Raw genomic sequence first — 20331 nt, forward strand, 5'->3', positions numbered from 1 at the left:
TATAAAAAGTTGCATGAGTGATTTAAGGAGGAAAGTGAACAAGATACCATGATTAGTGGGAAAAAAGACAAGAAGGAATCAAGTTTATCATAGTAACCTCGATCTTCACAAAAAGCACATGAAGTTTTGTTTTCTTTTACGTCTATCTTTTCAAGATTCAAAATAGGTCGCCATCTAAAATTTAAAATAAGTAAATAATGGACCAATACAACACTCTCGTCTTCGATCACTCAACATGCGTCTCTTGCCCCACTTACATCACTTTGCATCCACACCACACCAACAAATACAAATAATCTCTTCAAACCAACAAACCTCATCTTCTCTTGCTTCCCATTCCCATCACTCATATACCCACAAAAGCACAATATTTTTTTCTGCTTTCTTTAAGCTAAAAATGTTGGAATCTTTGCTTATTCTCATGGATTTTCAGATACCCATCAAGAATATCAAAGGTAAGAGCTTTAGAATCGTCTCTTTCAACACATTTTCTTGTTCTTGCTCTGCTTTCGCTCTTGTAGTCCTATTGGGTTTCGCTAATTGCGTGCTATGCGATAAACATCCCATGGATTCAGCTCCTTTAGGTTTTGAAATTTCAGGGTCTGCTTATGATTCTGATAGTTATGTCGATGGTAATCGTAAAGGTAACAACTTGGTGTCTGAAAATGGGATTTTCGAATTTGGGTTTTTCGAGAAAGATGGTGGCGAATTCGTAGTCGAGATTAGGTACAATTTAGGTCCCAAATCAGCAAATTTGCCTGTTTGGACTGTTGGTGGCGGTGTTAGGGTTCCAATCAATTCTACATTGAAACTTTCCATGGATGGGAGACTGATCTTGTTCGAAAACCCTAGTAATTCCATAGTTTGGAGTAGTAATACTTCAAATTCAGGAGTTGAATCCGTCACCCTTTTGAACAACGGCAATCTAGTTCTAATCGACAGTCAAAGTACAGTCATCTGGGAAAGCTTTCACCGGCCGACCAACACCTTGCTCCCCGGCCAATTTCTCCGGTACCCACAAAATCTCAGACCCCCTTCCACAAAATCGATTACCAGTTACTACACATTTGTAATCCATCCAGAAGGGATCGCTTTAATGTGGGAAAGCAACATCACTTATTGGAAACCCAATTTGAGCACTTCACGTGCAACAATCAAAGAAGTTCGATTCGATTCAAATGGCGTTTTGGGTCTATACGATAATAGTAATAAAGTTATTTGGTCAATATCAAGTACCGATTTTGGTGACACTTCTGTGAGTTTAAGGCATCTCAGAATCGATCAAGATGGGAACTTGAGAATATATTCATGGAATAATGTTCTTCGTTCTTGGAAAGTTGGTTGGCAAGCTGTAGAAGATCAATGCAACGTGTTTGGTTCTTGTGGGTTATACAGCATTTGTGGGTATAATTCCACCGGCCCCATTTGTGGTTGTTTGTATTCCGATTCCATAGACGAGGGGAATTCTATTCCTTCATCTGATTCAGGTTCCGGTTCTGGGTGCAAGAAAATGGTTGATTTAGCAAACTGTAAACATCATACAAGCATGTTGGTAATGAAACAAACCGTTCTTTATGGATTATACCCTCCTCATGACATCGATATGATGTTGAGTGAAGAATCTTGTAAAGAATATTGTTCAAATGACACCACGTGTTTAGCACTAACTTCAAAGAATGATGGGTCGGGTTTATGCACTTTGAAAAGAACCGGGTTTATTAGTGGATCTACAGGCCCTTCGATCCCTTCAACTTCATTCTTGAAGGTTTGTTTAGTCCCACAGGCGGTTGCCACCAAGGGTGGCAACCCTAATGCCGCCCCTAAATCAATATCTTTCCCTTTTCAAGGTAATTATAGAAAGGTAATAGGGGCAATTGCATTTGTAATTTTAGTGACAGTTTTGGTTATTTTAGGGATTCAGATGTTTACCCTTTTGTTTGTTTATCATAAAAGGCGAAAAAACTCTGAGAAGATAGTTATAGGGGCGAAAACAAACCTTAATAATATTGCACTTGTTCGATTATCTTTCAAGGAAGTGGAAGAACTCACTTCGGGATTTTCAACTCCTCTTGGGTCTTCAGTGTTCAAAGGGGTACTACCGGAAAAAATGGCAGTGGTGGTGAAGGTGGTGGAGGGAACGGTGGTGTCGGAGAAGGAGTTTGTGAAGGCGACAGCGGTCTTGGGCGGCACCCACCACCGGAATTTAGTGTCTGTAAAAGGGTTTTGCTTTGAGCCGAAACAGAAGGTGGTGCTAATTTATGAATATATCTCAAATGGGTCTGCTGACAAATGGGTATTTGAGGATCAAAGAGAAAGAAATTGGCAAAAAAGAGTTGATATTGCTGTTGGGGTTACACGTGCTCTTGCGTATCTACACACTGAATGTCAACTATGCATTCCTCATGGAAATTTGAAGCTTGAAAACGTGTTGTTTGATGAAAGAATGGTGCCAAAATTGACCGATTTTGGGATCAAGAGTTTTTTGTGTTCATCTTCATCGTCTTCGTCAAACCAGTCTCCATCAGAGGAAGATATTTACATGCTTGGGAAACTGTTGATTGAGATTGTGTTGTGTGGTAGGGATGCAGTGGGAGATTATAGTTTGGATCAAGTGATGGAGAAAGTGATTGTAGAACAGAAGTATTTAGATAATGAGGATTTGAGTGGGGTTGAAAGAGTGGTAAGGATAGCTTTGTGGTGTATGCAAAATCAGCCATTTTTGAGACCTTCGGTTGGTGAAGTAATGAAGGTGTTGGAAGGTACTCTTTCGGTTGATAGACCGCCATCGAGCTTTGCTTATAGATATGGTGATGGTACGGAGAAGGAAGTTGTAGGGGAAATAGAGTCGTCATCTTAGAGGGTAGATTTGTACTTTCACCTAGCCTTGGTTTCTAAGAATAGATGGTAGCCCCAAGCAAAGTTGGTTACGGGGCGGTATGCTTGTGGGCAATGTGCTATTGAGCCAGCCACTTAGGAGACTGCTGTGTATCTGATTTACATCTTACAATGCTCCTAGAATAAGACAGTGTGGGTCAGCTTAGGGTTGTTGGAAAAATAACTTTCAGAAACTCTAGATGGTAGTTTCCTAGCTTTTAACTTATGGGGTTCCATTTTTTTGTAAGACGAACCCCAAATGAATATGAAGCTTAGAAGAAGCGTAGGCAATGTTCAAATCTTTCAATAAAAATTTCTAAGGTCATGTTCATGGTTTTTTTTTTTTTTTTTTTTTTTTTTTTTTTTTTTTTTTTTTTTTTTTTGAAATGGTCAAGGGTTCAAGTTAGCTAATAGTTCTAGTTGTGGGATTTTCAAATTCAATGTGAGTTGGCTTCTTATTTGTCCGGCTCTCAGACTTTTGTATACCTGATTTATATCTCATATGATGTTCTTGGGGGCATTGTAGGTCTGTTCAGTTGGTTGTTGGTTGTTGTTCAGTTGGTTGTTGGTTGTTGGAGGGATAACTCTTTTGCAAGAATGTAAAATATTCGACTTTTAGTTTAAAATTAAAGTAATTTAATCACTCTTATAAGCAAGAATCATATAGGTGTATAAGGATCAAAACAAGCACATATTGCAACTTTAGATTTTATACATAGCATGCACAAACACAAGAAGTCATGATAAGCACCTTGGCCTAGTGATTTGGGCCAAGAAGAGAGAGAAGGAATGTCTGGTAATTGCCCGATGTTTCGGATTTGACTGCATCATTCAAAGTTTTCTTGTACTTTTTATGGTACTCTGCCTTTATATATTGCATATCGATCTCGGTTCTTGTCACTATCACCCTTATAAGGGTCGTGTCATCAGTCCCTAAGCCTTTCATCGACTTATTCAACACCTACAAACATTTTTGATTTCGATATCAGTATAATATTGTAAAAAAAGGGAATACACCATTTAACAAAGCAAATAATTGGTTGAATAAAAAATCCACCTTTGCAAAATACTTTGCGGGATTTTCAGCACATTGTAAGATTGTCAAAAGTGCGCGTTCAAATAACCCCGAAGTTTCACTTTTTATGGCCTACAAAATGGTCAAGATTCAGAATCAAGAATATGTGCCATTTGGTTAGCAAAAGCTTGGATTCAAAATTGTAGAGTAGAAATGTGTGGACATTTTTTTTAACCTTTTTGAGAGACCCTCCATACATGTCATGGTAAAATGAGTTTATAGCAATCAAATGTGCTTTACTTCTTTCACTGAAAATATGCACGAACACCTTTTCATCGGTTCCTAATTTCTTTTCGCCAGCCTTGTACAACTCCTTTGCATCTTTTGCAGCCATGTCCCTATCAACTTCCATTCCTTGATATCGTGGTTTGCTTATTAAAGCAAGCAATATCTACACAAGAAATTAACTTTTCAATCAAATGATGTCTTTCTATTACCTAAACAACAGAAAATGATACTAAGCAAGCAAAATCTACACAAAGAAATTACTATATTGTTTCAATTCCAATGTGGATTTGGCTCATTGTGGGAACCAAGCTCGTATGCCAACCACCTAGATGGCAGAGCTATACCTGATTTACATCTCACATGATGTTTTTTTGTACTGGCCCATGAGATGCTGGAAAAATAACCTTTTTTGCAAATGTATAAATAAAACTTGATAGATTGATAAAAAAAAGTGGAAAAGATTTGACCTTTTCGTGGTCCCCGGAAGCTTGAATTTCAATGTCTTTTTCAAGATACGTCCCGAAAGTTGAGTGATAAATTTGCTTGACAGTTTGTATCTGGGAAGGAGTTCGTGAGCATATGACATCAGTTACAGCTTCAAGATTTATGAAATCTTTGGTCAATGCCTGCTTTAATATAATCGCATCTCTTCCTGCTGGATCATGCATCCAAAGCAAAACTGCAGTCTGTGACATGATTTTCAAAAGTCAAACTTAATATAATCCAAATTCAGAATTCACTTTGATGCTTTTATCTATTTATCTCAATCCTTTTCTAGTCAACAAGATCTAACAACAGTCTACAGATCTATCTAACATCCATCCATTTCTATAACTAGAGTATTGTCATCAATTTTGAAATTTAATAACTATCATATTTGAGTATCGAAAGTCAAACTTGACCTATATACCTCTAATTTGCCACTAAGTTCAGAAGACAAACGTTTAAGAATGTCTTCGGAATACATCCTCTGGAATTCATGCTGGATATGCGCCCTTTGCGTTGCATCTCGATGCGCAAGAATGTTAATCACCGCCGCAGTATCGCATCCAAATCCTGATTAAAGTCAACCAAAGTGAAATTAATAAACTGGAGCAAGATCGAATCTAAACAATTACGTTCTAAGATATAATCAGGGAAAACAAAAGTGGGTGTCGATCAAAATCAGATTTTGATCATATGTCATCATTTAAAATCGAATCGTTAATTCAACGATGTAAAGAAAATGGGTGAAGTTGACTTTGAGTAATTAAAGGATGCACCTTTGAAAGCTTTATATAAATGAATGGCATCGTCGTGGGGAGAAACCGGTGTCGGAGGAACTGTGAGAGTCGCCATAATCGATCAGATTGTGAGTTCAGGGATTTGGAAACGACGAAATTAAATAGAAATTTAAGAGAAATATGTTGGTGTTTCTATATGACTATGATCGATCGCTCCAAAACGGTCAAGATCAACCTCAACTACTTCTCATAACCGTCAACACTTGTAATTTGTCAATCAAGTTGAGTGATTGATTCTACACGATGGACTTATTAAATTGATCAAAGTGGAACGGTTGGCTTAGACCAGTCAATCCTAATCAAAGATTGAAAATGTTAATGGCGTGTCATTATGGCATTCGTGGTTAACATTTTGATTCGGACAAACGAAATGTAATATTTTAAATTTTATTTCAAGTGCTTATTTTTTATTATAATATCAAATTTTAGTTTATTTCAAGAGCTATTTTTTATGAAATTTAAAGATAATTGATATTGAAACCGGCATGGTTGAGTAAAATATTGAAAATCAAAAGAGTTATTGTGGGAACTTATTTGAGGGTCGACGTTGTGACTTTAAATTTGGGAATGTGACTCAAGAACACGAGTTCGATTCCAAATGGAAAGAAGAGCGAGAAATTATGTAACACTCCAATTTTATCTTAGCGTGAATTAGCAACTAAACAACATTATTTGTTGTGATGTCAAAGTCCAATGGAAATACAATCTATTTGTTCTCTTTTCAATTACAATATAATAAATACAAAACGGGTGCTACAATCAGAAACCATAGAGAATCACTAAAAACATTTTCATTAAATGAATTAAACTGTACATATACTTGTAGTACTTATCTCTTGCTAATCCCCATTTTACTAAGTTCTTCAACAAGTGCTATTTACATGTAGACTTCAACTCAAAGCTTGATACGTGGCACACATGTCATTATATATATATATATATATATATATATATATATATATATATATATATATATATATATATATATATATATATATATATATATATATATATATATATATATATATATAGATTAAGAGTAAATTATTGAAATCGTCCCTATGGTTTGGTTAAAATTACGCGTTTGGTCCCTAACATTTTTTTTTGCATTCGGACCGTCCTTAATGTTTGATTTTGTTGCGTTTTTTGTCCCTGGCATCCATAAAAAGACTATATTGCCCTTACTATTTTCTTTCTCTCACTTTTTTATTGGTTATTAATTAAAAAATTAATTAATAATTGTTTATAATAAATTTTAATCCCACCCCTCACCCTTTTTGTCTTCAAACGTACTCAACCATAGAAATCAGGGTTATTTTCATAAAAGACCCTATATTTTGATTTTTTTTTCTTTTTAGACCTAAAACTTTTTTCTTTTCCGAAAAAGACCTAACTTTTAGCTTTGACTTGTTATTTTAGACCCTAACAAGTAAATTAAGTATTTTTATTTCATAAAAGACCCTATATTTTATACTTTTTTCCAATCTAGACCTAAAATGTTTTTTATTTCAAGACTAATTGTATAAAAACATGATTATATCCTTTTAGTTTAAAAATAGACATCGATTTAAACAATGTAATTATTATGCTTACATTTATTTATGATTGGAAAATTCTTTTTCCACGTATATTTATAAAAAAAAGACCCTATATTTTGTTACTTTTTTCCATTTTAGACCTAAAATGTTTTTTTTTTCAAAATAAACTCAACTTTAAAATTGGTTATAATCTTCAAGACCAAATATATAAGGTACTTCTTGACTATACTGAAAAAGAAAGTATACATGTATACACAAAAAAAATGTTATCTGATCTATTATCTTTTGAGCGAATATAACCTAAAAGAATTACAAAATTTTATTTTTTTCTAAAAGATATAATTAAACTTTATCTTGGATATATATATATATATATATATATATATATATATATATATATATATATATATATATATATATATATATATATTATCATTAAACTTGATATATTGTTTATAAAAAATGTTATTATTACCGCTAATAAAAAGTTCGATGTTAATTTGATGTTTTTTGGTAACATAGACAATACATGGCTAAGATGAATCTTTTAGCATAATAACAACTTTTTTATTTGTAGAAAAAAACAACATACCATGTAATTTAATAAACTGTATACAAAATAAGATTTTGCAATTTTAAACAAAACTTGAATTTGATATATCTAAACAAAACTATTATGAATGTTTAGGATTAATATTTTTATGTATGTATTTGATATAGTTATACCATATTATTCAATAACGGGCTAATGCTACAAAATATTCTATGGCTTTGGTTTAGGAGTATGATAGTTAGTTCGTTTGTTAACTGTTCCAAAAAAATTGATTAAAAAATTCAACCAAAAAAATAATATAGAAAAGTGAGAGAGGGAAATATGTCCAAACTCACGAAATAAGTATAATAGACAAACTAAAAAAAAATATTTTGTATACAGTTTTGTTAAATTACCTGGTATGTTTATTTCCTACAAATAAAAAAAAATGTTATTATGCTAAAAGATTCTTTCTAGCCATGTATTATCCATGTTACAAAAAAATATCAAATTAACATCGAACTTTTTATTAGCAGTAATAATAACATTTTTTATAAATAATATATCAAGTTTAATGATATAATATATATCCAAGATATATCTTTTAGACAAAAATAAAATTTTGCAATTCTTGTAGGTTATATTCGTTCAAAAGATAATAGATCAGATAATATTTTTTAGTGTATACATGTGTACTTTCTTTTTCGGCGTAATAAAAAAGTACCTTATATATTTGGTCTTGAAGATTATAACCAATTTTAAAGTTGAGTTTATTTTGAAAAAAAAACATTTTAGGTCTAAAACGGAAAAAACTACAAAATATAGGGTCTTTTTTTATAAATATACATGGACAAAGAATTTTACAATCATAAATAAATGTAGGCATAATAATTATATTGTTTAAATCGATGTATATTTTTAAAATAAAAGGATATAATCACGTTTTTTATACAACTAGTCTTGAAATAAAAAACATTTTAGGTCTAAACTGGAAAAAAGTACAAAATGTTGGGTCTTTTATGAAATAAAAATACTTAATTTACCTATTAGGGTCTAAAGTAACAAGTAAAAGGTAAAAGTTTGGTCTTTTTCGAAAAAGAAAAAACTTTTAGGTCTAAAAAGAAAAAAAATCAAAATGTAGGGTCTTTTATGGAAATAACCCTAGAAATCAACCATACTTTTCCATCACCATGCCTTTAATGAAATCGCAGGCACCACCATCTCCTTTATGAGTTCCGGTGAGCACAAAAGTCCGACGATCTGCAGCTCAAGTCGTCGCTCTCTCTCTCTCTCTCTCTCTCTCTCTCTCTCTCTCTCAACCCTAAAGCCACCGATCTTCCCCTAAAGTCCCGTCGGAGTAGCCAACACCATAATCAGGCTTGTGAACACCACCGCCGGAAACATAAAACCCTAAATCTGTCGGTAACCTGCAATTCTAGATCCGTCAGTATAAGTTGTAATGCTCCCAACTTCTATTTGTAATTTATCAATGAATGTGTTTTTCATAGAGTTACAGTAAACCTATATATATATATATATATATATATATATATATATATATATATATATATATATATATATATATAACATTATACAACGGTAATCCTAATTGTATGGAATATAGAATTGACTGAGCATTATGCTCCAACTCTTCAGGGACACGTGTGTACACGTGTGATAGACTGAGTAAATGTGACCGTTATCATCCCCCGGCAAGCTCATGAGAGGGACGAACTTGAAGCTTGAGACGAGGATAAGAGAAACGGTCTTTATGAAGAGGCTTGGTGAAGATATCAGCATATTGATCACTAGAAGACACTTGTGCAATCTTGAGTTGTTGACAGTCAACTTGTTCCCTTATAAAATGAAAATCCAATGCAATGTGCTTTAATCTAGTGCTAATTACTGGATTTTTGGTCATGAAAATTATGCCAACGTTATCACAAACGAGCAATGGAGGATGCAGTAGCGGCTGTTTTAACTCATGTAACAGTTGTTTCAACCAAAGTAATTCAGCCGCTGATTCAGAGATAGACCATCTGATGTTTGCTGAATTTGAATTCCAAGAAAATAATGCAGATTACCCAAGTCCTTTAGCGCAAAAACAGAGTGGAGTTTGTCGATAAACCTTTGGATCAAATTAGCATTTGTACCTGTGATGACAAGATCATCAACGTAGACCAGAATGTAAATTACTTGACCATTATAGATATGAACAAACAAGGAGGTATCGGATTGGCATGCATGGAAGCCCTGAGAGATTAGATATGTCTTAAGCTTTGTGAACCAAGCTCTAGGAGATTGCTTAAGGCCATAAAGTGCCTTGTGCAATCGACAAACATGAGTGGGTTTTGTGGAATCCTCAAATCCACGAGGCTGTTTCATATAGACTGCTTCCTGTAAGTCGCCATTTAGGAAAGCATTATTGATATCCAATTGTCGAAGACACCACCCATTTGACACCGCAATTGATAGAACTAGACGGATAGTTGTAGGCTTGACAACTGGACTGAATGTGTCAAAATAATCGACCCCTTCCTCTTGACTGAACCCTTGAGCCACCAAACGCACTTTGTATCGTTCTATCTTGCCGTTGGAGTGTCGTTTGATGCGGTATATCCATTTGCAACCTACAATGTTCACACCAGGAGGACAAGGTACTAAAGACCAAGTGTTAGTTCTCATTAATGCATTATATTCATTTTGCATGGCTGTTTTCCAACAAGTGTGCTTTATTGCCTGAACAAAGGTTTTTGGTTCACACAGAAGATCACTTGAAAGTGACGAGACAAGAGCTTTAGGTTTCAAGGAATTTGTACGTGCACAAGTTTGCATGGGATGAGTTCTTTTATTGGCAGGTCGATAATGAGTGGGAATAGAGGTTGGTTGCTTTGCACGTGAGCTGATGGTTGAGGTTTGGTAATGAGGACTGCTAGTGGGAGGAGTGGGCGTGTCTGTAGGTATTTGAATAGGAGTAGAAGGAGACGAATTTGGGGGGGATTGGTTGGGTAACGAGGATAGAGCAGTAGCTTGTTGTAAAAGAGTAGAGGAAATAGGAGTAGGTGAAGGGATTGGAGTAGAGGATGATGGGGATGGTTGTATCGGGTTAGGAAAAACATTCTCATTAAAGACTACATGCCTTGCAATGTATATTCGAGATGAAGGTGAATGAAAACACAGTGTGAATTGCTATATCCAAGAAAAATACAAGGAAGAGAGCGAAAATCGATCTTGTGTGTATTGTAAGGTCGAAGAAAAGGATAACAGAGACAACCAAACGTCTTTAAAAGTTTATAATCTGGAATTTTGTTGTATAACTTGTGGTAAGGTGAGAGAAAATCAAGAACAGCGGTGATTGTGCGATTGTGTAGATATGTAGCAGTGTGGAAAGCATGTTCCCAGAATGTATGTGGCAGGGAGGATTGAGCCAATAGGGTAAGGCCCTTTTCAACAATGGTGCGATTGCAACGTTCAGCAGCATCATTCTGTTCCTGTGTGTAGGGACAGGAAATGCGATGAATGATACCATGCTGCTGAAGGTACGTGGAAATAGGTCTGTACTCGCCCCCCCCCCCCCCCCCCCCCCCCCCCAGTCTGTTTGAAGACTTTTAATATCACAGTTAAATTGAGTGCGAATCATTTTTCTAAATGTCACAAATATATCAAAGACTTGTGATTTAACAGATAAAAAATAAATCCAAATGAACTTTGTGCAATCATCAACAAATAATACAAAATATCGACTTCCATTTAATGAAAAATAGGGTGATGGCCCCCAGACATCAGAGTAAACGAGTTCAAATGGTTTTGTAGAAACAACATGAGAATCAGAAAGAGGTAACCGATGACTTTTTCCTAATTGGAAAGAGTCACAAACAGCCGGGAAGTCGTTGGAAGCTTGAATGATGAAAGCAAGCGACGAAGAAGTGGAGCATTTGGATGAGCAAGCCGTTTATGCCAACCATGGAGAGTGGTACGTACTCCAGTGAGCGCCATGGTGGAGGCTCTGTTATTTGAACTTAAAGGAAGACGATATAGACCATGATTAACGTCCCCGTTGAGAAGTGTTTGACCCTACAAAGACTTGACAGAGAAATGAGAACGATGAAATTCCATGAAAATGTCATTATCAGATGTTAATTTAGAGACACTCAAGAGTCGTTTTTTGATTTGTGGGACAATAAGCACTGTTGGTAATTTTAAGCCATGGAAAGATGAAGATGCAATATGAGAAATATTCAGCAGTTTACCATTGCCAACTTGGACCTTATCGGGTCCGTGATATTCTTCAGCAATGTTTAGTTTCTGTAGGTCGGGTGCAACGTGGTCCGTAGCACCTGTATCGAAGTACCACGAAGGATTAATCACAGTAGAAGGACTGTGGTGTTGGGCAACGTGGGCCTGACGATTCTGATCGCGTGGGTTGGGGCGTCGAGAAGGATAGTCAATCTGATTGTTACGCTGCCAGCAATTGATGGCTTCATGACCCAGCTTGGAACAGAGTTGGCATTGTGAACGACGACGGTGGGTATCAGTGGAACGGTTGCCAGTGTTGGAGTTTGAAGAATTGTAACCAGAGGAATTTGAGCGGGGAAGAGAGCGATTTACATTCAGGAACCGGAATGGAAGAATTCGGAGATGAAAGTGGTGGTGGAACGGTGTGGCGATGATGGTCGTATTCCGGACGGGCTTCTTCTTGAAGAAGTAGCCCAACAAGATCGTCAACGGTGGACTGGTCATCTTTGACCATAAAGGCTGTAATAAATGGGCCATAAGACCCGTCAAGCCCTCTTAAAATATGACCAATTAGGTCATCGGAAGAAATTGGGTGTACATTCTTTACGAGTGAATCAGCTATCGCTCTCTTCTTCTCCACATATTCGATCATGGTCAAGGCGGCCTTTGTAAGATTCTGCAGTTCTGTGTGCATCGACATCCGACGGGCTTTGGTTTGTGCTAGAAATGTTTTACCGATGGCTGTCCAGGCTTGGTGAGAGGAAGTGGATCGAGCAACTATCGCAAGTGCTTGCTCAGAGAGAGTCGAATTGAGCCATAGAAGGACAAGGCGATCACGTTTCTTCCAAATCTGAAATTCTGGATTGGGTTGAGTGGTGGCTGCGCGATCGTCGTCCGAAGGGACTATCACCGTCTCAGTGGGTGGATTTGGGGCAAGAACAAAGGCATTGAGGTCGAAAGTTTCTAGAGCTGAGATGATTGTGCTACGCCACAATCAGTAGTTATTTCGATCTAGCTTGATACTGAGCGATGGAAATTGAAGGTTGAGGGGGGTAGAAGTAGTCGCCAGACCAAAAAGAAGCTGATTTGTAGCCATGAAGAGAGATCGAAAGAAAAAAAAAATTATGATAATAATAATCACTGAAGCGTGTAATGCTCCCAACTTTTATTTGTAATTTATCAATGAATGTGTTTTTCATAGAGTTACAGTAAACCTATATATATATATATATATATATATATATATATATATATATATATATATATATATATATAACGATAATCCTAATTGTATGGAATATGGAATTGACTGAGCATTATGCTCCAGCTCTTCAGGGACACGTGTGTACACGTGTGATAGACTGAGTAAATGTGACCGTTATCCGTCAGAAACTTGCTATCCGACCCCACCGAAAGATCCATCAGAGACTGCCAACTAAGCACTCGAAAAAACCCACAAAAAACCACCCGCACATCCCCCACCTCTCACCTAGATCCATACCCACCTTCTCTGGGAGAGGCCATAGATATTACTGAGAAAGAGAAAGAGGAAAAGAATGGTTTTAGTGGTTTCGGCAGAAGTCTGGTGATTCCTCTAACATTCTCGTGGTGGTGGAGCAAAACCCGGTGAGTATGATCGTTGGAAACAACCAAGGCGTCAATCCGTTTATGTTTGGTGGCAGTTGTGTGGTTGTGCTGGGTGGTTGCTGATGAGGCCTTACATGTTTAATGGTTTAGGGTTCTCTTTTAAAAATGGGGGAAGAACGATCGGTAGAGAGATTGGAAGGGAAGGGTGGCCCATTTTTTCCTTTTTTTAATTTATAATTAATAATAAAAATAATTAAACAATTAAAAAACCTATAAGAGTATTACAGTCATTTATGTCTGTCAGGGACGACAAACACAACAAAATCAAAACTTAAGGACGGTCCGAGTGCAAAAAAATGTTAGGGACCAAACACGTAATTTTAGCCAAACCATAGGGACGATTTCAGAAATTACTCATAGATTAATTTCAAACCCCTTAGAAGGGTGTTTGACATTATTTCTAAAATGACTTTTTGACTTTTAACTTTTCTAAAAAGTCAAAAATGTCCAAAAGATGTTTGGTAAATATAAAAGATCTTTTAAAACAATTTTTTGGCTTGAACAAAAAATTGGTTTTCCAAAAATCATGAAATCATGTCTTTTTGTGACTTTTGACTTTTGCCACTTAAAAACCTTAAAAACAAGCCAAACACATTTTAAAACCATCTTTTAGAAAAAGTTCTTTTACAAAAAGTCTTTTTATAAAAAGGACTTTTAGCTTCAAAAAGTAATCCCAAACACACCCTTGGGAATAGTTCTTTGATCATTGGTTGCTTTTTTTTCCTGTGTTTTTGTAGTTTCTGCATTTATTTATTGACTAATTTTTTTTTGTAGTGGATTACATATGTCTTAGCCTCTGCCCCTGATAGTGGATTATTCCAAGGTACCTTTGTATATAGTACTTTGGCTGTAATTTTTTTCCTTTTTTGTTTGCTGCGTTTTGTATTTTTAATTTTAACTTTTTTTTTTGTTTCTTTGCTCAGTGGCAAACTACGTGTTATCTCCTCTATCAACTCACCGACCATTGATTATCCAAGTTGGTTTATTCCACCGCCTCAAGTCCACAACTTTAATCTTCTTCTTGAATCTTCTTTACCTAGAAAAGCATCAATCCACCTTTCTCTTCTCCTAAACATTCTCTGTATTTCTCTCGCCGGGTTTGAACCAGATTCCCACCGCCTCTATTTCTTTACACGGGCATGGAAATCATTGATCATGTACTTTCTTTCATTTGTTTCTTATAGCCAGGGGCGGTTCGTTGATTTTAAAGGCCCTGTGCGACGAGTAAAAATAGGCCCCAATATATATATATATATATATATATATATATATATATATATATATATATATATATATATATATATATATATATATATATATAAAGGGTGAGTTATCACGATGGAAAACTAAAGCCTAATTTATTCGATAGAAAAGAAATAAATACAAATTTATTAAAGTTGATTGTAAAAACTGATTTAATAAACAAAATTGAAAGAAATGATAGATGGTAAAGCATGAAGCATAAATATAACGGTAAAAGTCTAGTATAATCCATGTAGTTAAGAATTAATTATGATAAAAATTTATAAAAGTTGAGGGGTTAAAAATATAATTTCTAAAATTTGATTTAATAAATGAAATTGAAATATTGGGTAGATTGTAAAACATGAATAATAAATGAGGGGAGAAAAGTGTAAGTTGGACTGATGGAGTATAATTATATATTAGTACAACGTACTGTTATAAAGGGTGTATAAAAAAAACTTCTTGTGGGTGGGAATCAAACACGGTTTATTCTACAACTAGAACGCCCTTCAACCAACTACACCAAATCATTTTTATGTATCCAACTGAATCGAATGTTATATATAAAGTTCTTAACTAGATAAATTGGCTAAAAATCGGGCCCTATATATTTTCGGGGTCCTGAGCGACCGCATACTTTGCACACCCTTAGGGCCGGCTCTACTTATAGCATCTTCTTATTAACAACATTGTACTTATAAAAGCTACCCAATTCAGTTTTATAATTTGATATATTTTTTTTTTTATCATGTGACAACTGACAAGTAAAAAGGAGAGAAAAGATGGCAAAACTCCAGGAAGAAATAGCCGTGCAGAAGGCTAAAGAGACAGAACTTAACAAAACTATTCATATTACAGGTTGGTAAGCTTTCCTTCTCTTAAACCTTATAAATTTTATTTTATTTTTTTATATATAAAAATGGTTTGTTGAACATTTTGCCTAAATCAATTTCTTTTAGAGGAAACAATGAGAGCAAAACAAATGTTGGCAACCATGTCACATGAGATAAGATCTCCATTATCTGGGGTCGTTAGCATGGCAGAGATTTTATCAACTACAAAACTCGATAAGGATTAGAACCAACTCTTGGGTGTTATGTTATCTTCTGGTGATTTAGTTCTTCAACTTATAAATGACATTCTTGACCTTTCCAAAGTCTGAGTCAGGTTATTTTTCATCCCTTTATAATTGCTATTTTTTTAATAGGCTAATGTTCAAACCCCATTTTTATACTGTGTAGCATTTAAAAGTTAAGATTATTTTCAGGAGTTATGAAGCTGGAGGCTACAAAATTTAGGCCTAGAGAAGTAATCAAGCATGTTCTTCAAACTGCAGCTGCATCGTTGAAAAAGATGTTGGTTTTGGAAGGACACGTAGCATATGATGTCCCATTGGAGGTTTAGTCTATAATATTGATACAATTTGCTACAAAAAAAGAAAACATTTATGTTAACATTTGTTAAACAATTTCAAATTATTGGTGATGTTCTACGGATTCGACAGATTCTCACCAACTTGATCAGGTATTTCTAACGCAGGTCAAAATGCACCATACACACCAAGTTCTGAACACATTAATTTTGTGCAGCAATGCTATCAAGTTCACTCACCAAGGGAAGGTTGAGATAAATCTATACGTAATAGCAGATCCATATCCTGAAGGCCAAGAAGAACCGAAGAATATCAACACAGATGACCCATTGATTTCAACAAAAAACGATCTATTAAACGGACATGAGGAGAATGAACCTCAATCACATGAAACAGTAGTATGGATACGCTGTGATATTAAAGATACAGGAATAGGAATACCAGGTACCTTTCCTTTAAAATTTATAATTTCTCATTTTCGTAGCTTTAGTAATCATGTTAACTATAATATTTTATCCACCGATTTGATGTCAGAAACTGCATTGCCCAATTTATTCAAAAAATACATGCAAGCTGGAGCAGATACAGCTAGGAAATACGGCGGGACTGGATTAGGTTTAGCGATCTGCAAACAATTGGTAATGATTCTAGATTGGGTTCGGAATGTGAGAAAATGAAATTGGTTTTGACCTAAAATCTGTGATTTACCGCAGGTTGAGCTGATGGGAGGGCATCTGACTGTATCGAGTAAAGAGCATTGTGGATCTTTCATTTTACCTCATAAAGTTTCACATCCATGTAATGGATCTGATGATCTTTTTTTTTGTTTTGCTTGACATTTTGTATTGTTCAAAGTGTGAAAAAAGAGGAAAGAAGGTACACAGCTATAGTGGCGATGAAATTTCAAAATAAGCGACCAATCTACATGTTTTTTTTTTTTTTTTTTTTTGGTTTTTTTTTTGTTTTTTTAAATCTTCCGGTTTCGTCTGTTTCTTTGGCGTCCCGTTTCATCTGTTTGGCGTATCCAACCCCGCAAAGCGGGGTTCTTCCCTAGTTTAAAATGAAAAATATGTAAGACAACGAATTGTTCCATGATCAAATTGGTTTTAGACCCAAAATAATGTTTGAATAATATTTCTTTACTTCATTTCTTTCAAAATAATGACTCCCTAAACATTTTATTCCAAAAGGGTTTCTATAAGCAAAATACTCATTAACAAACTCATTTTCTTTAAACCTCAAATAATAGAACTTTAAAAATTCTTTTATACTAAGATATACACCAAAGCCAAAGGATTATTACAAAACTATAGATACAGTTCAATTTACTCGTTTCCTTTTTTTGTAACGTCCCAATTTTTCAAAAAAAAAAAAATCATTTTTTAAATAAGGATAGATCATTGTTTTTCCAAAAACCAAATCAAAGAACATAGGTATCAAAATACAATCATCTAAAAAATATCATAGTATCAAAACATACGGAATCACAGATGCTGCAGGTGGATGTGTACAATCAAGCTTTCGCCTTCTCGCGATCATCTGAAGTACCTAAAACACAATATATCAACAACTATAAGCACATAGCTTAGTAAGTTCCCCCAAAATACCACATATAACATATATAACAACACATAGCTGTATCGGACCCGTAACAACCTCGAGTCTGTATCAACCATGAGTCCATATTGACTCTGAGCCTAGATCGGTTCCATTGGGTCCGTATCAACCCTGAGTTCGTAGTGACTCCGAGCCCAGATCGGCTCCATGCATACAAGATACAATCATACCAATAATAGTCACAAAGACATGCAAAAACAGAAAGAAGACTAGTACTATGAATTAGCGGCTATAGTGTTGAAGAGTTGTCTTGTTTGTTGAGGAGTTTTGCTAAAAACATATCTGCCACTTGAAGCATCAACAATTCTTTTCTCCACCGGTAACAATCCCTTATAAAAGTGTTGAATGAGGAGTTGATCCGAAATTTGATGTTGTGGGCAACTATAACACAAGTTATTGAACCTCTTCCAATAGTCATGGGAAGTCTCATTTTGACCTTGGCTGATTTCACAAATCTCATTTCTAAGACTTGAGACTCTTGAGGCGAGATAGAATTTATCAAGGAAAGCTCTTGTCATATCGGCCATGAGTTGATTGACCCCGGTGGAAGATAAAATAACCAATCTTTTGCTCTATCGGCCAATGAAAAGGGAATGCCCTTAATTTGATTTGGTCATCGGTTGACCCTTGTGGCTTCATGCTAGTGCAATTGATGTGGAACATCTTCAAGTGCTTTTGTGGGTCTTCGTTTTCCAATCCACGAAAAGTTGGAAGGTGATGAACTAGGCTTGACTTCAATTCTGAACCTCCTTCCAAAACGGTGTAATTGATATCGATTAGAATTTGTGTGACATCGGTTTCCATCATTTGTCTCAAGGTTCTTTTGGGAGCTTCTTCTCCTTCCGCCATTGGAATTTGGTTTATGATAGGTGGATTTTGTTGTAAGGGTGGTGTTTCAGGAATTTCTTGGCGAGGGTCGGGGCTAGAATCGGGTTCTACTTTGGTTTCGGTGTCACTAGAGGAAGTGGTTTCAACCTCTGGGTCCCTGTTAGGGTTTGAAGATTGATCACGTCCTATTTTCCTTTCCTTTGCCAAACGTCTTGCTTCTTTTTCAATTTCCGAATTATAAACAATGTACCAGGCTATTTCTCTCCCTTCATACACGACCACCTGTAACTTAGTCTCAAATCCTGATACATCTTGGTGGCTCCCGGGTGTATCGAAAAGCGAGACTTATGAGTATCCTCCAAAACTATCTGCCTGATCCCACCAGAAACCGGAACCCAAACCCAACCACACCGGGTCAACAATCCCTGACCATCGGTGACAAATCTGTCGATCTTGCCCATAATCCTCTCATGTTTCCAGTTCTCCTTCTTGATTCCTTCTGCCTGTGCCCCTCTGATCAAATCCAAAAGTGGAGAATCAATGGATATCCTCATACACATATCCCCAGCTGAAGATCCAACCGAATTGCAACTCAATGCATCCGCGACCACATTCGCTTTACCCAGACGGTAACAGATCTCATAGTCATAATCCTTGACCACGTCCAGCGACCTGCGTTGCGTCATGTTCAGTTTTGGCTGGTCCATAAGATATCGCAGACTCTTGTGATCCGTGTAAACGGTACAACAGGCCTAATATAGATAATATCTCCAAATCTTGAGGGCAAATACCACTTCCCCCAACTCCAAGTCATGAGTAGGATATTGTGCCTCATGCGGCTTCAGCTGCTGAGAAGCATACACAATCACTCGCCCCCTTTGCATAAGAACCACTCCCAAACCAGTGATGGATGCATCACAAAATACCATGAAATCCTCGACACCATCCGGAAGGGTCAACACCGGGGCCTCAAATAACCTCTTTCGCAGTGTCTCAAATGTCGTCTGCTGCTTAGGGCCCCATCGGAAATCCACTCATTTCCTCGCCAGACGAGTGAGGTGTACAACAATCTTGGAGAAATCATGGATAAACCTCCGATAATATCCCACCAAACCCAAGAAACTCCTGATGTACGAGAGAGATTTCGGAACCTCCTACTGCATCACAGCCTTAATCTTGGTCGGATCGAAAAAAATTCCATTTTGGTTAATGAAATGCCCCAGGAAATAGACCTCTCGTAACCAAAACTCACACTTTGAGAACTTGGCATACAACCGTTCTCGCCATAACACTGCTAAAAGCTCTCGAAGGTGCTCCTCATGCTGCTCTCTGGTCTTGGAATACACCAAGATATCATCAATAAAAACAATAATTGATCGATCGAGCATCGAACTGCATACCCGATTCATCAAATCCTTAAACACCGCAGGCACATTGATGAGCCCCAATGGCATCACCACGAACTCATAATGCCCATAACGAGTCTGAAATGTTGTCTTCTCCACATCCTCCTCTCTCACCCTCACCTGATGATATCAGGACCTCAGATCGATCTTGGAGAACCAAGATGCACCCTATAATTGATCAAAGAGGTCGTCAATCTATGGAAGGGGATAAAGATTTTTCACCGCCAACTTGTTCAACTCCTAGTAATCAATGCACATCTGGTGTGAACCATCCTTCTTATTGACGAACAATATCAGTGCTCCCTACAACGAACTGCTCGGTCTAATGAACTGCTTGATTAGAAACTCCTGAAGCTGAGAGGATAAATCCTGCATCTCGGGCGGTTCCAAATGGTTCGACGCTTTGGAAATCGGAGCCGCACCTGGCATAAGGTCAATCCTGAACTCAAC

At 36.3% G+C, this 20331-nt stretch overlaps 3 protein-coding genes across 3 annotated transcripts; 2 read left to right on the forward strand and 1 right to left on the reverse strand.

Moving 5' to 3' along the window:
- Positions 1–210: 210 nt before the first annotated feature.
- LOC145118692 (G-type lectin S-receptor-like serine/threonine-protein kinase SD3-1) lies at positions 211–3394 on the forward strand. The gene has a single exon (XM_079054381.1). It carries the CDS (start codon positions 236–238, stop codon positions 2855–2857), a length of 2622 nt encoding a protein of 873 aa, XP_078910507.1. The 5' UTR covers positions 211–235; the 3' UTR covers positions 2858–3394.
- A 106-nt stretch (positions 3395–3500) lies between these two features.
- On the reverse strand, positions 3501–5711 carry LOC145118693 (annexin D5-like). The gene is made up of 6 exons (XM_079054382.1): positions 5440–5711; positions 5088–5233; positions 4645–4863; positions 4125–4340; positions 3932–4021; positions 3501–3835 (listed from the first exon to the last, which is right to left on the reverse strand). Exons 1-6 carry the CDS (start codon positions 5513–5515, stop codon positions 3632–3634), a joined length of 951 nt encoding a protein of 316 aa, XP_078910508.1. The 5' UTR covers positions 5516–5711; the 3' UTR covers positions 3501–3631.
- Positions 5712–14784: 9073 nt separating this feature from the next.
- LOC145120973 (histidine kinase 5-like) lies at positions 14785–16979 on the forward strand. Its single transcript, XM_079056758.1, has 6 exons — positions 14785–15516; positions 15618–15825; positions 15926–16182; positions 16248–16474; positions 16565–16668; positions 16744–16979. Exons 3-6 carry the CDS (start codon positions 16106–16108, stop codon positions 16864–16866), a joined length of 531 nt encoding a protein of 176 aa, XP_078912884.1. The 5' UTR covers positions 14785–15516; positions 15618–15825; positions 15926–16105; the 3' UTR covers positions 16867–16979.
- The last annotated feature ends 3352 nt before the right edge of the window (positions 16980–20331 follow it).

The sequence above is a fragment of the Lactuca virosa genome, chromosome 6, assembly GCF_052849685.1.
Source record: "Lactuca virosa cultivar CGN04683 chromosome 6, Lactuca_virosa_CGN04683_v6, whole genome shotgun sequence".
NCBI classification, from domain to species: domain Eukaryota; kingdom Viridiplantae; phylum Streptophyta; class Magnoliopsida; order Asterales; family Asteraceae; genus Lactuca; species Lactuca virosa.

What these genes read in the sequence shown, in the direction of transcription:
- LOC145118692 (XM_079054381.1), top strand. Translation starts at nt 236, where the DNA reads ATGCGTCTCTTGCCCCACTTACATCACTTTGCATCCACACCACACCAA.
- LOC145118693 (XM_079054382.1), bottom strand. Translation starts at nt 5,515, where the DNA reads ATGGCGACTCTCACAGTTCCTCCGACACCGGTTTCTCCCCACGACGAT. An exon ending in TTTATATAAAGCTTTCAAAG is followed by an intron (nt 5,234 to 5,439) that starts GTGCATCCTTTA and finishes GACTTTAATCAG; the next exon opens with GATTTGGATGCGATACTGCG. An exon ending in CCGCAAAGTATTTTGCAAAG is followed by an intron (nt 3,836 to 3,931) that starts GTGGATTTTTTA and finishes AAATGTTTGTAG; the next exon opens with GTGTTGAATAAGTCGATGAA.
- LOC145120973 (XM_079056758.1), top strand. Translation starts at nt 16,106, where the DNA reads ATGTTAACATTTGTTAAACAATTTCAAATTATTGGTGATGTTCTACGG. An exon ending in ATTCTCACCAACTTGATCAG is followed by an intron (nt 16,183 to 16,247) that starts GTATTTCTAACG and finishes AATTTTGTGCAG; the next exon opens with CAATGCTATCAAGTTCACTC. An exon ending in TACAGGAATAGGAATACCAG is followed by an intron (nt 16,475 to 16,564) that starts GTACCTTTCCTT and finishes ATTTGATGTCAG; the next exon opens with AAACTGCATTGCCCAATTTA.